General features: G+C 49.5%; 2 protein-coding genes across 3 annotated transcripts in view; one reads left to right on the forward strand and one right to left on the reverse strand.

Annotated features, from left to right (window-relative positions):
• Positions 1-296: 296 nt before the first annotated feature.
• On the reverse strand, positions 297-5,981 carry CCDC177 (coiled-coil domain containing 177). The gene is made up of 2 exons (XM_068193234.1): positions 5,800-5,981; positions 297-5,176 (listed from the first exon to the last, which is right to left on the reverse strand). Exon 2 carries the CDS (start codon positions 5,166-5,168, stop codon positions 3,270-3,272), a length of 1,899 nt encoding a protein of 632 aa, XP_068049335.1. The 5' UTR covers positions 5,169-5,176; positions 5,800-5,981; the 3' UTR covers positions 297-3,269.
• The window catches only part of SUSD6 (sushi domain containing 6), a 93,055-nt gene continuing 84,807 nt past the window's right edge, over positions 5,062-13,309 (forward strand). For both annotated transcript variants that reach the window (XM_068193253.1, XM_068193256.1), the window contains exon 1: positions 5,062-5,200. The gene's annotated coding sequence lies outside the window, so the exon portion shown is untranslated. The remainder of the gene's footprint in view (positions 5,201-13,309) is intronic.

Consider the following 13,309-nt stretch of genomic DNA (forward strand, 5'->3'; position numbering starts at 1 on the left):
TTTAGTTCTCCCTAACCTGCAGCTCAATTGCAAAAATATCAAATAAGCCCCATCTAAAAGGGCCATACTTTTTACATGTGACCCAGGGTTTAACTTCTGTTCCTACAGAAATCCAGCAGTAGAATTCCTTCTCAAATAAACAGAAACATAAGCAGACACAAGAAATACCTCTCATGCCTCCTCCATGCTGACTTAAATTTTCCATGCTGCAATTGTAAACTCATAAAATTCACTGGATTTCATGGACTTTGAACTTAAACCACTATAGAAATAAAAAATATCCATACACAGATCAATGTCTTTTGAAAAAAAAATATTTTTTCTTAGATTGCACATTCAAAACTTGAGCTGTACACTGCACAGTATAGGAACACTAGTTTGCCAATCCAATTACCTTCATGTAGGTTTGTGTTGATTAGTTCAGCTCTAGCCCCAAGGTGTCAAAGTCAGTCAGCAGCAAGAGATGGACCCCAAGTGTAATTACAGTCAGTGGCCAAGACATGTCTCCTGGGCATGTCCTCTGTCTGGAAATGCCCTTGTCAGAGGGAGTTTTGGACAGTTTTCAGGTACGTTGCAGTAGAGCTTTAGGGCAAACCTGCTCCTCCAGTTAGAGGCTGCCTGCTCATTCACTCATCACCATTTGCCTTCTTCCCACTGTTTCCCAGCTCTCCCCCTTTTCCCTCTGTTAAATGAACCAAGCAGTGAATTTCCACTCCAGTGCAACGACACAGGAAGCAAAAACCCTCGTATACCTGCTGGCAGGCTTGCTCTGCAGCCCCAAAGGCTACAAACTAGATGAAACATTGGCTATGCTGGACTCACTGCAGGTTTTAACCCAACTCTAGTGCTGTCAGGGAGCAAGGGCAGTTTTGCAGTGCCTGGATTTGGGCCACTGGCCATCTCTTTTCTAGGTCTTTGCAGCTACGAGGGCACACATAAATCACTGTGGCATGGACAACATGTGGAGAATCTGTATTTTTTTCAAGGACCTTGTCCAGTGTTAGAGTAGGATTCGTTTCACTGTTCTAATTGCTGCTTTGAGGATGAGGGGACAGCCTCCCTGCTGGAAACACTAATGCAGCTGTCCTTTCCACAGTTACCAGATTTGGGTGTTAACGCTTTTCACCAAGGGATGTTTTACTTTAATAATCACTCAAATAAATAAATAAATAAATACATAAATACATAAATAAATATTACTTTGTACTTTATAAGCAACATTTGTCCAAAGTCTTTGAAGTGCTTTGCCAGTCAGAGTCTTACTATTTCCTGTGAGTCCCAAGAGCCCAACTCCACTTCCGTTTATTTCAATAGGAACAGGTCCAGCCTCTGAGGACTTGCCTGGCATTACACAGTGAGCCAATGACGGACAGAGCAAACATTGCTCAGGTGCCCTAATTCCTGCTTTCATGCTGCCTGTCTTTAACAGCACCAATCATACTTTGATTCAAAGATCAAGTCCTATAAAAATAATAAAAAAAAATCCTACTTCTTAATTTTCAACACTGTTTGTGTAATGTATCTAGCCTTGCAGGGCACCAAGGTGTATTTGGTCTATTGTTACTGCTCATTTAACAACTTCTTTAAAGCCTTTTAGGAGGGCTCTGACCTGCTGTTACCTCCTGGGAAATTCTGATAAGCAATCTATGCATGCTAGACTGCATGTCTGTGCCATATGTCAACCTTCTCCTGGTAGTCTCTTCTACTATGTTGTATGTCGGAGGCATCCGCAAAGAAATGAGATCCTGTCTTTTCTTGCTGATTCTCCTCCATGCTCCAGGTCTGACTGCTATCACCAGAGCAACCCAATACGGCATCACGGATGGTGGAACGCAGAGCTGATGCTGCCCGGAATCAGAAAAAAACCAAACGAAGGTGCCTGTTTTGGATGTGTGCTTGCAACTCCAACTCAACAAAGAGTAAATGTGGAAACCTGGAGCAGAATACTGTTGTACTTGAATGCTGTGCACAGGGCACAGGTAGGCTTTTTACATTTCTGGTGTATTTAATTGCAGAAGGACTCAGTTCCCCCTACATAGTATTGAGTTATCTCATAAAAAAGACATGATTCTCGTCTAAGAGAATCTGTAACGTACCTTCTTTTGTGCATCTACTCTTTCTTGTGCTCTATATAGGAATACAACTCTTAGCACCAGTGATAGAGAAATGCTGCCCTGCTCAGTAGACAATGATAAGAGCTGGGCGAACGTCTCATTGTATGCAGCTCATGAGAACTATAAGGTTGGAACCCTGAAGAACATCTGCTCCAACCTCCTGCTCAAGATAGGGCAAATTGGCTAAGGTGGCTGAAGGTCTTCTTGAGTTTTGAGAATTCCTGAGGGTGGTGATTTCCATTTACAAGTGACCTCTGTGTTTCCCCCAAAGTCCAGATTCCACAGGTTCATTCATTTTTATATCTTAATGAACAAGTGGCTTGTGGGGGTGATCATCAGTTTGTGGACTGTCCATAAATTTGTCTCCTTTTCTCCCTCCTCCAAAAGAAAAGAAGGAATTCTACAGATATTAGCAAGAGAAACTTGGAAAGGAGGAGGAGAGGTGAGGATACCTTGGGAGGGGTAACAGTTACAAATAGCAAAAACAAAATTGTGTTAGTGAGCACTTTCCGATAGCTTCGGCCCAGCTCTGATCATGATGTCTACTTACACGGCCTTGATCTGTGCTTTTCCCAGATTGCTACTAGTAGCAGCCAAGGGGCACCCAGGGTATATGGCATTCTGTACTCCAGCCTTCCTCACCTTCAGCATGGGATTGCAGCAGCTTTGAAAATGCAGTCCTGTAACTTAAACTGAACTGCCCATCACTCCAGGCAGAATCAGCTAGGGTGGTTTTGATTCTTATTCAGCAGGCTCTAGTAGTCAGCAAACTCTGTTTGCATTTCCAGCTGGAGAGTGCATCTGTAGTCATCTCTGGTATAAACAATCAATCAGTAACTCAGAGGTTTCAAGCGGATTTTGCAGCCCTCTCTGACAAAAATGCATGTGCTTGTGGGGTGGAGGACAGAAAAACTTGCTTCCTCTCTGTAAAGATGACTGAGGTCAGTCTTTAAAACACACCCAGAACTAAAAATGTATTTAAAACAGTATGTGAAATAGCTGCCACATTTTTGTGCGGTACCCTGCTCCCCCAAAATACGAAATTAGGGTGGATGTTGGTTTTCGTTGTTTTTTAAACGCTCACGCCGAGGAGCTTTCTGTCACATTACAATGGACAACCAGTGGTGCATCCTCACTCCTCCATGAAAAGATCTTTCATTTCTTACTAAGCTGAGCATGCAGTTCTGCTTCAAAGGCCATCTTGTCAAAGGTGCGCATGTTCGTCTCCTCCCGCACCTTTTCCCGGACATGGAAGGATGCTCGAGCAACAGATCTGGCATTTTCTAAGACAGTCTTCTTCTCCTTGAAGATCTGCTCACTTCTCTCCAGCTTCCTCTCTATAGAGAGGAGAATTTCCCTGCGCCGTAAGTCCTCATACTGTTCCACCTTTTGCTTGTTCATCTTCTGCACTTTTTCCTTTTCCAGACGGCTCAAGACCACTTTGCGGGCTTTTTCTTGGACAGCCTCTTCAGCCACCTGGGCAGCATGCTGGAGCTTTCTCTCTGTCTCTCTAGCCAGTGCTTCCAAGTGCTCCTTCTGCTCTCTTTCCTTCTTCTCTGCTGCCAGTTTAGCTCTCTGGATCTGCATGTCCTCACGCCTAGCCTTCTCCCTCAGCTCCTGGTTCCTCTTCTCCACAAGCTGCTCATAGTTCTCCTGGGCCTTCGTCAAACTCATCTTCAGGGATGCCTTCAGCATTTCCTTCTCTTCTGCCTCCTGCTTGGCCAGTTCCTTGAGCAAGGCCTCATGCTTCAGCTTCTCTGCTTGGTTGAACAGTCTCTTTTCCTTCTGCAGTTGCACCTCCTTTTTCAGCCTCTTCTGTGCAGCTGTGGACAGCTTCTCTTGCAGGAGCTGCTCCTCTCGCTCCTGGTGCTCCTTCTTGACTTCTTCCTTTGCCTTCAGCTTGAGCTCTTGATGGAGCTTTTTCTGCTTGTCCTCCTTGATGGCCCTCTCCAGCCTCTCCCTCCGCAGCCGCTCCTGCTTCTCCGCTTGCTCCCGCCACCTTTCCTCACACACCAGGAGCTGCTTCTGCTTCATCAGGGCAGCTTCCTCCTGCTCCTGGTTCAGTCTCCCTCGACGCTTCTCCACCTGGCTCTCCCACATCCGCTGACCCTGCAGGAGGGCCCTTTGCTTCTCCTTTTCCTCCTGCTCCTTCCGCTGTTCAGCCAGGCGCCGCTGGCTGTCCCACTGCAGGTGAGCTGCCTGCCGCTGCTCCCGCAGGAGGTTGGCCTCCTGGTGCTTGGCGATCATCAGTGCCGCGATCTTCTTGTCTCTCTCTGGCACCTCTGATAGACCCTTCTTCCTCTTCACCTCTCTAACGATCCTCTCGACTCTCTGGGCAGTCTGTGGTGAGTGGCTGAGGTCGCCCAGGCTGAAGCTGCGCCCCAGCAGAGTCCCATTGGCGGCGGCTACCCCCCGACCCCGGCCGCACACCTTGCCCCCGCGCTCCCGCAGGCTCTCCCCGCTGTAGGACGACGAAGCGCCCGACTCGGAGGAGGTCTTGCCCCAGCTACCCTCGCGGCGCTTCTGCAACGAGTCCAGGGAGTGGCTCTTGCCCTTGGCACCCCTCGATGCCCTGGCCTTCCCCCCGCCATGGGTCCGGGGCCCGCCGGCAGCTGCGGCCGCAGCCCGGGAGGAGACGCGGGCGGCGGGCGAAGGCGGCAGGCTGCCGAGGGGCGCGAGGATCCGCCTCTTCTCCTCCCGGATAATCCTCTCCCGCTCCTCCCGGCACTGCTGCAGCTTGCGGCGGCGCTCCCGCTCGTAGGCCTCGTAGAGGCCGGCGGCCACCCGCATGGAGCGCCCGGGCGCCTCTCTCAGCAGGTCCCCCAGCGCCCGCGGCAGCAGCTCCACGGGCCGCACGGCGCAGCGGGCACAGGCCTCCAGCGACCGCGGGCTGGTCAGCACGTACCGGCTGCCCTCCGCCGCCGCGCAGTCGAAGTTGTACAGGTCCAGGTGCAGCAGCGGCGACTGCTCTCCAGGACGGGCCGGCTCTCCCCCCGCTGCCCCCCCGGGCGCCGGGCAGGGCTGCGGGGGAGGCTCGGCCGGCGGCTCCACCATGGCTCGGCCTGCGGGGCAGAGAGCGGCGGCGGGTGAGCGGGCGGGCAGCGGTCGCACAGACCCCTTTGTGTCCCCGGGGCAGGGGTGAGGAGCGGCTCGGGTGGCTGGGCTGGGCTGTGTTTGTGCAGGAAGGGGGCAGGTTGCGGCAGGTGTTGGGCGCGGAGGGGCAGTGTCCGGGGGCGGGGGTGCCCGGGGCGGGGAGCCGTGTTTGGGCGGTCGGGCACAGGGGCGTGGTGCGGGAGTCTTTAGGACGCGCGGGTGTGCCCTGTGGTGCGCGGGGGCGTTTGGGGTGACGGGGTGTGCGGGGTGATGCGAGGGCGGTCAGGGTCCTCCGGCAGGTTCGGGCAGTGGGCGCTGAATCGTTCGGCAAGGAACGGGGGTGCTGGGGGTGCACGGCGTGTGTCTGGGCCGGGAGGGCAGTCTGGGCTGAGGGTAGCCGGGCTACGAACGAGGATGCTTTAGGTGCTGGCCTTGGCGGAGTGGCGGGCGAGAGTGTCCGCGCCTGAATGGGTGAGCGGAGAAGGGGGTGCCCGGTGGTGTCAGGCAGGGCTGGCAGCAGGACCGAGACCTACTCCAGGGCCGCGGCGCAAGACGGAGCCCCCCGCCCGTCCCGGTCCCTCGCGGCACTCACCGGGCGGGCGCGGCCGCAGCCCCGCTCTTTGTCTCGGTGCCGGCGGCCTCGGGGATCAGGCGGGCGGCGGCGGCGGCTCCTCCATGGCACCCCGGGCCCCGCGCGGCGCCCCCACCTGCGGGGCGGCGGCGGCGGGCACGGCGGCCGCCCGCAGGCTGCGGCGCCCCGCGCTGCCCGCTGCAGCCCCGCGCGGGGGGCGGGCGGAGGCGGGCGCGGGGGGAGCCCGCCCCGCAGCCCCGCCGCGGCGCCGGGCCGGGGGCAGCGATGCGGCCGGACGGGGGACCCGCCCCCGCCTCCCCGCCGCGAGGGGCCGGGCCCGGCGCTGCTGCGGCGAGCGCGGCGCGGGGCTGGCCCGGGTGGCGGGTAAGCGCCCGGCCCGCCAGGAGAGTGTTCTTCCCTGCAGGCATCCCTATTCCTTGTGTGCGCATCCCTTAATCCGTGCGTCCTGCCCTGCACCTGCCCCTCCGAGCTCGCGTCTTTCCCTGCAGACCATCCCTAAATGAGCAGCACTTTCACGGTCGTGCCCCCTGTTTTGCACCGTACCTGCACACAAACAAGCCCATCTGTGTTTACCGTTAATATAGACAAGGATAAAAAGGGTATAAGAAGGAACAGGAGATGCTAGCCCAGTTTTACAGATGGCAAACTGCGCCCCAGGGAGATGAAGACGACTGCCTTGGGCCACCTAGGGAATTCACGCCAGAGCTGGAAAGGAATGGTAAAGCTCTCGGATTTCATTTCAAAGCAGTTTCCAACCATGAAACCTTATTCCTTTTTGTACTAGTGTAAACTATTGCTTGATGCAAAGATGAGACAGGCAATACAGTACACCTTTTTGAGTACCCACTCTGAATATGGTGCTTGCAGTTACTTTGAAATATCCCTGGTTTCTACAGGAATCCTGGGCTCAGCAGCCTCAGTGGAGTTGAGAAATGCTTTGCTCTGGAAATACCATTCAGCCAAAAGAGGATCACTGCTGTTAGTGGAGCTGCAGAGCATCTGTGCCACTTAGTGGAGCAACTCTGATTTTTTCAGGCAGAGGACAGGAGTAGTAAATGCACCGTTACTCACTGTGTTATGAAGTCAATGTTTTTCAGCAATTTCTCGTTTAACTTCTACAGGTACACCTTAACATGCTTTGCTTTAATAAGGAAGGATATAGTATTCACTAAATGACTTTCCAGGATGGCCAAGGACAAGGATACAGAGCAAAAGAAGGACCCAAAAAGGCTTGGGAGTTCTTAGTAGAAAGCTGAGGAGCTGAAGGTCGGTTGTCATTTCATATTGTACAGGCAAAGACTGTGATGAAGCAACCACAGCAAGTGAGCAAACTCCACCAATAAGCCATATTGACTAATCTGATCTCATTCATTCATCATCATGATAGTCTGCAGGGGACAATTATAAAGCTTGGTTATTAGTCACATGAAAAATCCTCAGGCCAGGGAGCAGCTCTGCCATATGAAGAGCCCAGTCTTCTGGCTGATGAGGCTAACCATTAATACTTGCTGTAGCACCACAGCTGTCAAGCCATAGCTGTGTTCCCTCCTCATGGGAAGTATTAAGCTGGTGAGTGCATATGCCAGGTAAGATGTAGGCTGCTCCAAGCTTTTGGCATGTTGCTATTTCAGCCTTCATCAGGACTGTATTTGGGCCTTGATCTTTTCAGGTTTCCATGTGGATCTTTGGGAGCCCTGTAAGTGGTCTCCCAAATGCAATTAAAAGGGGATTTACCAGGGGATCTTTAGAAGGAGCTGGATGTGACTTTAGGTGACATTAACACACACTATCCAAACACGGAGTCATATCCCTATCTCATCAAGACTGGGATGGGGAAGGAGGAGATCATTGGAGGAGTTTAAGTGGATCGCTGCTAGTGTGTCATTTTCCCAGACACAGTTATAAAGCCTAATTCTCTGTTGGCTAGATATGTCTAGAAATCTGTGTGCTCAGGTGGAGCAGTACTATAACGTTATGCTTTAATAAACATTTCCAATTTTGCATCACTACTGATGATAGCAAGAGATGTGGGGCAGTGGAAAACTGGAACTACAGATTGAGTGGGTAGAAATTTTTGTATCATTTCAACAAATTCCTCTGTATGCCTTCCATTGCTCATGTATTATTTCCTTTCTTCCCATCTAATTTTAAAACTGCCCATACCTGGGTTCTTCTCTGCTCTCTTCGTGAGAGCTATTTCACAACCTGCTACAGCTCATTGGTAAAAGCTTCTGAGCTACTTTCAGCTTCGGTTTTCCCTCTTTTTGTGTTGTCTTTTTTAAGTAATTTGCACTCCGTCCTGCTTGGGTCTGTGCCTTACAAATGTTTGTAAACTGTTTCCATGTCCCCTCAGAGACAAGGAACACATAATGTCATCACAAATCAATCCCCCACAGTTGCACAGGGAGCTGTCACCTTCTGTCTCCTCCCAGTGTGTCAGACTCTCATGGTAGCCACAGCCCTGAACTGAGCAGTGGGTTCCTGCCCAGCACTCAGCTCTGTGTTGCCTGGCAGGGTAGCTGCGTGCACATTCCTGGTGCTGGTGCGTTGCCTTCCTCCTCTCTAGCTAATTTCTTTGTGTCCCCTTCTCCAATTTTCTAGCTCTCCTAAAGCTAGATCAATATAGTTTGACATTCCAGAATTCTTCCCTCCTCTGCCAAAAGAAATGTTAGTTGGTGAATTATTTCCTGTTTGCTAAATAGCCTTTGTTTTCCAGGTTGATTCCTATCATCATCAACTTTGCAATTTCTACTCTCTGTCTCAGGCTTTTTCTGCTGCTGTTGGGAGACCCTGACCTATTGTGCAGCTACCTCAGCTCTCAGCCTATTCCCTCTTCCTTAGGTTCTTCCTGGTTTTGCACCAGAATATTCCTGCACCTTCCTGAGCCCTGTGCATAAGGAGAAAGTGACAGCCTTGGGGACAGGAGAGTAAGGAGGCCTCTGACACAATTTTTGCTGGTATCTCCCAGGCGTATTGCCTTTCTCTTCCTACCTGCTTCTGGGACACAGGCACCAAGCATCTGCCCAAGTATGTCCCTTTCTGTTGCAGTGTGAAGCCTTGGAGGTGTGATACCTCGGAGGTATTTGGGCTTAGCCCAGGTGTGTCAATCGCTTCTCCTTTCCTCACCCTGACCCCTGCCAGCACTGTCTGTCCTGGAATTCCAGAAAGGGCGTTGAGTGATTGGGCAGATTCAAAAGATGTCCTCCACCCCCAGGGGGCATTGGGCCATCCAGGTGTCCTTTGTCCCTTGAGACCTCCTCTCCCATACCTGGTTGGTGGGCTCCCTACCGGTCCCCTCCTCCCCTCCCCCAGGTAGAAGGGTGAGCAGCCATGTGGTCCAGGAGTTCTGGTGGAGCTGTTGCTACCTTCAGAGGCCTGCGGGCCAGAATAAAAGCTCTGGATTAAAACCCTCCATCAGAACCAACTCCTTTCCTTCACCACAGCCTTAAGGCTTCTCTGGCAGTGGGAAACCTGAGGAAGCGGACCCTCTGCGAGAGGAAGCTCCGTCCCACCGCCACCGGAGCTCTGGCATGCTTGGACTTGTCTCCGCGTGCCCAGCTGCAACATCCAGCTAGCCAAAGGTGTCTCTGGGGTGAAACACCACAGTTGCCGCTATTTGGTCCAGCAGCAGGGCCAGACCAGCCAAGGCACGTCCCATTCTCAATATTGGTAACACCAATACCTTCCCTGCCCAGATGCAGCTCCTGCCCCTCTCCCAGGACATACCAGTGCCTCTCCAGCACAACCTTCTTCTGTCAGCTGGATACTTTAAGTACTAATTTAAAACTTTAATGAGACACTCAGTCTAATGTTTTAGTGATCCCCATTGCCACAGTATCCCTGGTTCTTTCCCTCTGAACAGTCACTTGTCACATACCATAATCTCTTGTTTACAGTCCTGCAGCCCATCCACATGAGTGATTTTACAGCCTGCTATGTAATAATGCTGAACATAAAATGCCTTTGGACTTTATACATTGGGCTTGCCTGATAGCCAAGGTCCAAAGCCCAGCATGCCACAATGTCAGTGTAACAACCTGACAAAAGCAAAGTCCTGTGTGAGATTTCAGTGTTGGTTCCTTTTTTACATTTCCCATGCTTTGCCTTTGGTTTTTGTCACTCTCTGCTTCTGCTCTGCCTGCAGTCCTGGCACAGCTTGCCTTTCCCTTCCTCCATGGGTGGCAGGATGGGCGTTTGCTTTCCTCTTGCCACCACAGTCTGCCTGTGGGGAGACATGGCAAGGCCTCCCTCCTCTGTTGCCCCCTGCCAGGCTGTTCTGGTGTGGTGAGTGCACAGCATCCTGAGAGACTTCAAAGTAACTGCCCAAAGCTGAAGCACCGTGGTCGTGTCCCCCCCGCCACCGCTCACAGCCCAGAGGCTTTTCCTAATGTTGTCATCTGTGGCTGACCCTCATTGGAGTCTCTAGGGAAATCGAGCTTCTGGCTGGGGCAGATGCCAGATGCCCAGAGCAGGCAAGCAGAGAAGAGAATGGTGACATACGGTGGGGGCGATGCAGAGGGCTACTGCCAGAAGCAAAATGTTTGGCAGCTGCTGGGGACAGACTTGCATTGCAAATACTGTATCTTTCACTCTAATATAAAGCTGGAGTCTAAGGCCAGTGTGCTGATGGTGAGTTGTTATTTGTGTGCATCTTGCTGGGAAACACCATGGTGTGAGCTGTTTGCTGTCTCACTGAAACCAGTTAGTCCTCAGTAATGAAGATATTTTGATGGTCCCTGGCTGAAGGATCTGCAGAAAGTTGTCTGTCCTCTGTTAAGGACTGGCAGCAGTCATGCTGCATGGATGCTTTCTTGGGGTCATGCTGACCAGCTCTCTATTTGACTTTGTGCAAGTTTGGCACATCTGCAGTAGTTTTGTATTTGGGTAAACCTAGTTTTTAGTTACCTGAGCTGTTTGAACAAAAATATGGTAGGCTGGCTAGAGAAAATGAGGGGAAAAAACCTTGTCACTGCATATTTCCATGGAAACAAGTATAGATATGAGGGTAGATTTTATTTGGTTTTCGAGATATTCTGTTGTAAGTGGTTATTTCTGGAGCAATTAGAATTTTGGCATATATTGGCAGAAACCAAACCTCAGATGTGTCTGTTGAACCTAATGCATGCAGTTCTTCTGGTCAGGCTTGGCTTCTTTAGAAAACTCATGGGTCATGAGGGAGTTATGGAGCCCTTGCACACAGTGAATCATAGAGGATTTGGCCCCAAGGTCATAGAGCAAACTTCAGATGAAGTAAACAAATACCTGAAATGAATACAAGGATGTCTTTGTGATGAGAGGTCAGAATATACCACTGGAGTGATCCATGCAGGGCTACAAACTATATGTGCATGAGCTACTATCCATATACAAATAGTGCACTGACCCAGAATAGTCTCTAATAAGCAAGTGCCATTGAGTGTAAACTCAACAGGAAAGCTACATCCAAATGCTACACGGTTGCATTTTCAAGCTGAAGTTAAAATGCAATTACATCCCATTCATTTACTTGAAAACTATTGGTTTTGAACAAAGCATCAGTCTTGCATGCTGCTTCAGTTTCCAAGCTGAGCTATTTATTCTAGCACAGCCTGGAAATCACAGCATGAAGCTCTTGAAGAACAGTGGGAAATGTGACATTGCTGGTGATGCTCTTCCAGGGAAGTAAAATGCAAAGTGTAATCAAATAGAACAAACTGTCAGATTAAGACTGGAGATTTAAAATTATTTTCATTTAAACTAATTTGAGGTGTTTATTAGCTGAATAGTAAGATTATTTCTCTTTTTGTATGATTTTTACCTTCACCACTGCTTGGATTTTATCAGTTCAGTATTTTTAGAACTGCAAAAATCTCACATCACTCCTTCTTGGCCTATCACAAGCCACATCAGAACATAGTATTCTAGGATATAGTATTTAATGTTCCAAATTAAATATGAGCTGCTTTTCCATTCCTAGGTTGTACTTGGTTTTGCCTGATGGTGCTGTGCCAAGGAGCTGGCAGCCAGAAGGAAGAGATTTGCTGTTTGCTTCTGCTGTCATCTGGGAGTGATGCACATGAGAGGGGTCAGGAGTTAGAAGCTGGACCTTTCCTTGTTTTGTTATCTGTACACCCATGCTTATGGATTGTAAAGGATGCATATGGGGCCAATGCACTCAGCCTGCATTGGTGTTTGTTACAGCCTGAGGAGAAAGGCAGAGAGGTGTTAAACCCATTAATTCAGGAGAACTGGAAGACAAATATCTCCTCATGCAGGCAAAGTGAACACACATGGGCAGGGTTGCATCACTCTCCCACATTAGGTCCACAGGAGGTAGCCCAGGCCTGAGTTGCCCCTGCTGTTTTAACACTGTTTAACAATGATCTGAGCTACCAATGCTGCCATGACTTTGGCCAAAGCCCCTTATGAATAATTCTGCTTAATTATGGGTGAATGTCTGCAGCTGAAACCTACTACCCATAATGATAGGATTACATTTAAATTCCTGAAGTTATACCTATAGTTATATGCTTAGATTTTGGAGGGGATAGCCTCTATTATTCTTTTACATCATGAGCAGGGATACTGAATTCCTTAGGCATCAGAGAGCATCTGTCCAGAACCCCAGAGGCCATACCAGTTCCAGTGCAGTTCAGAACCCATCATGTGAATCACATGTCAGCAAAACCTCCCCAAGGGGGAAACTGTTCTACCTGAAGAATGAGTAATTGCAACTGGATACATTGCCAAATAGATTTTTCTTTTCCATTGGGTTGATTTCTGGGAATAACGCCAACTGGAAGACTGCTAGAAGAAAATCTTCTTAACTGATCATATTTGCAATCAATTTTTTATGCCAGATGTTGCCTCAGAATATATAAAAGTCAGCAGACAGTAGTTCTAGTAAGCAGTTTGAAAAGGGCTGATTTTTATATAAAGAAAAGAAAATGAAGATTTGCTGCTTTCTTGAGGTGTACAGAGTCTGTATGTAGTCAAACAGTGCAAAATCATGTGGAAAGAACAGGTGGGAATCCAAGAAGTTAACAAATCTCCTGTAACAAAAACCTACTGTGTAATAGAAAGACTTCTACAGCTACCCTTAATTTTGAAGAATTAGTCAAGAGATGCCTGGCTTTCTTAATTTAATTTTCAGAGTTGACAGAGGAGAAGCTGAGAGTAAATTGGGCTGCTTTTTGGGAAATCGTGGAACATGAAGTTGTTGGAAAGAAGGAAGGGTTGAGAACAGTGGATGTTAGACAGGAACAGGTTCAGTTTTTTGCTTGTCACTTTTTTACTAAGCAAATGGTATGAGTTGGTATCTATGGGATTTGTACCACCCTCTTCCATCTGTGAAGAGGAATAATAGCACCTTCCCTAAGCAGTGCATAGTCAATGTGATAATGATGCTGTATAATAAATACATTAGATAAACCTGGCAGTGGGAGGATTTTAAGATGGTTGGAAGGTAACTTAAATTGCTTACAGGATTTTATGGTGAAGGAGGTTTTGTCCTTCATCATCTTTGATCCCC

This window comes from Anomalospiza imberbis, chromosome 6, assembly GCF_031753505.1.
Source record: "Anomalospiza imberbis isolate Cuckoo-Finch-1a 21T00152 chromosome 6, ASM3175350v1, whole genome shotgun sequence".
NCBI classification, from domain to species: domain Eukaryota; kingdom Metazoa; phylum Chordata; class Aves; order Passeriformes; family Viduidae; genus Anomalospiza; species Anomalospiza imberbis.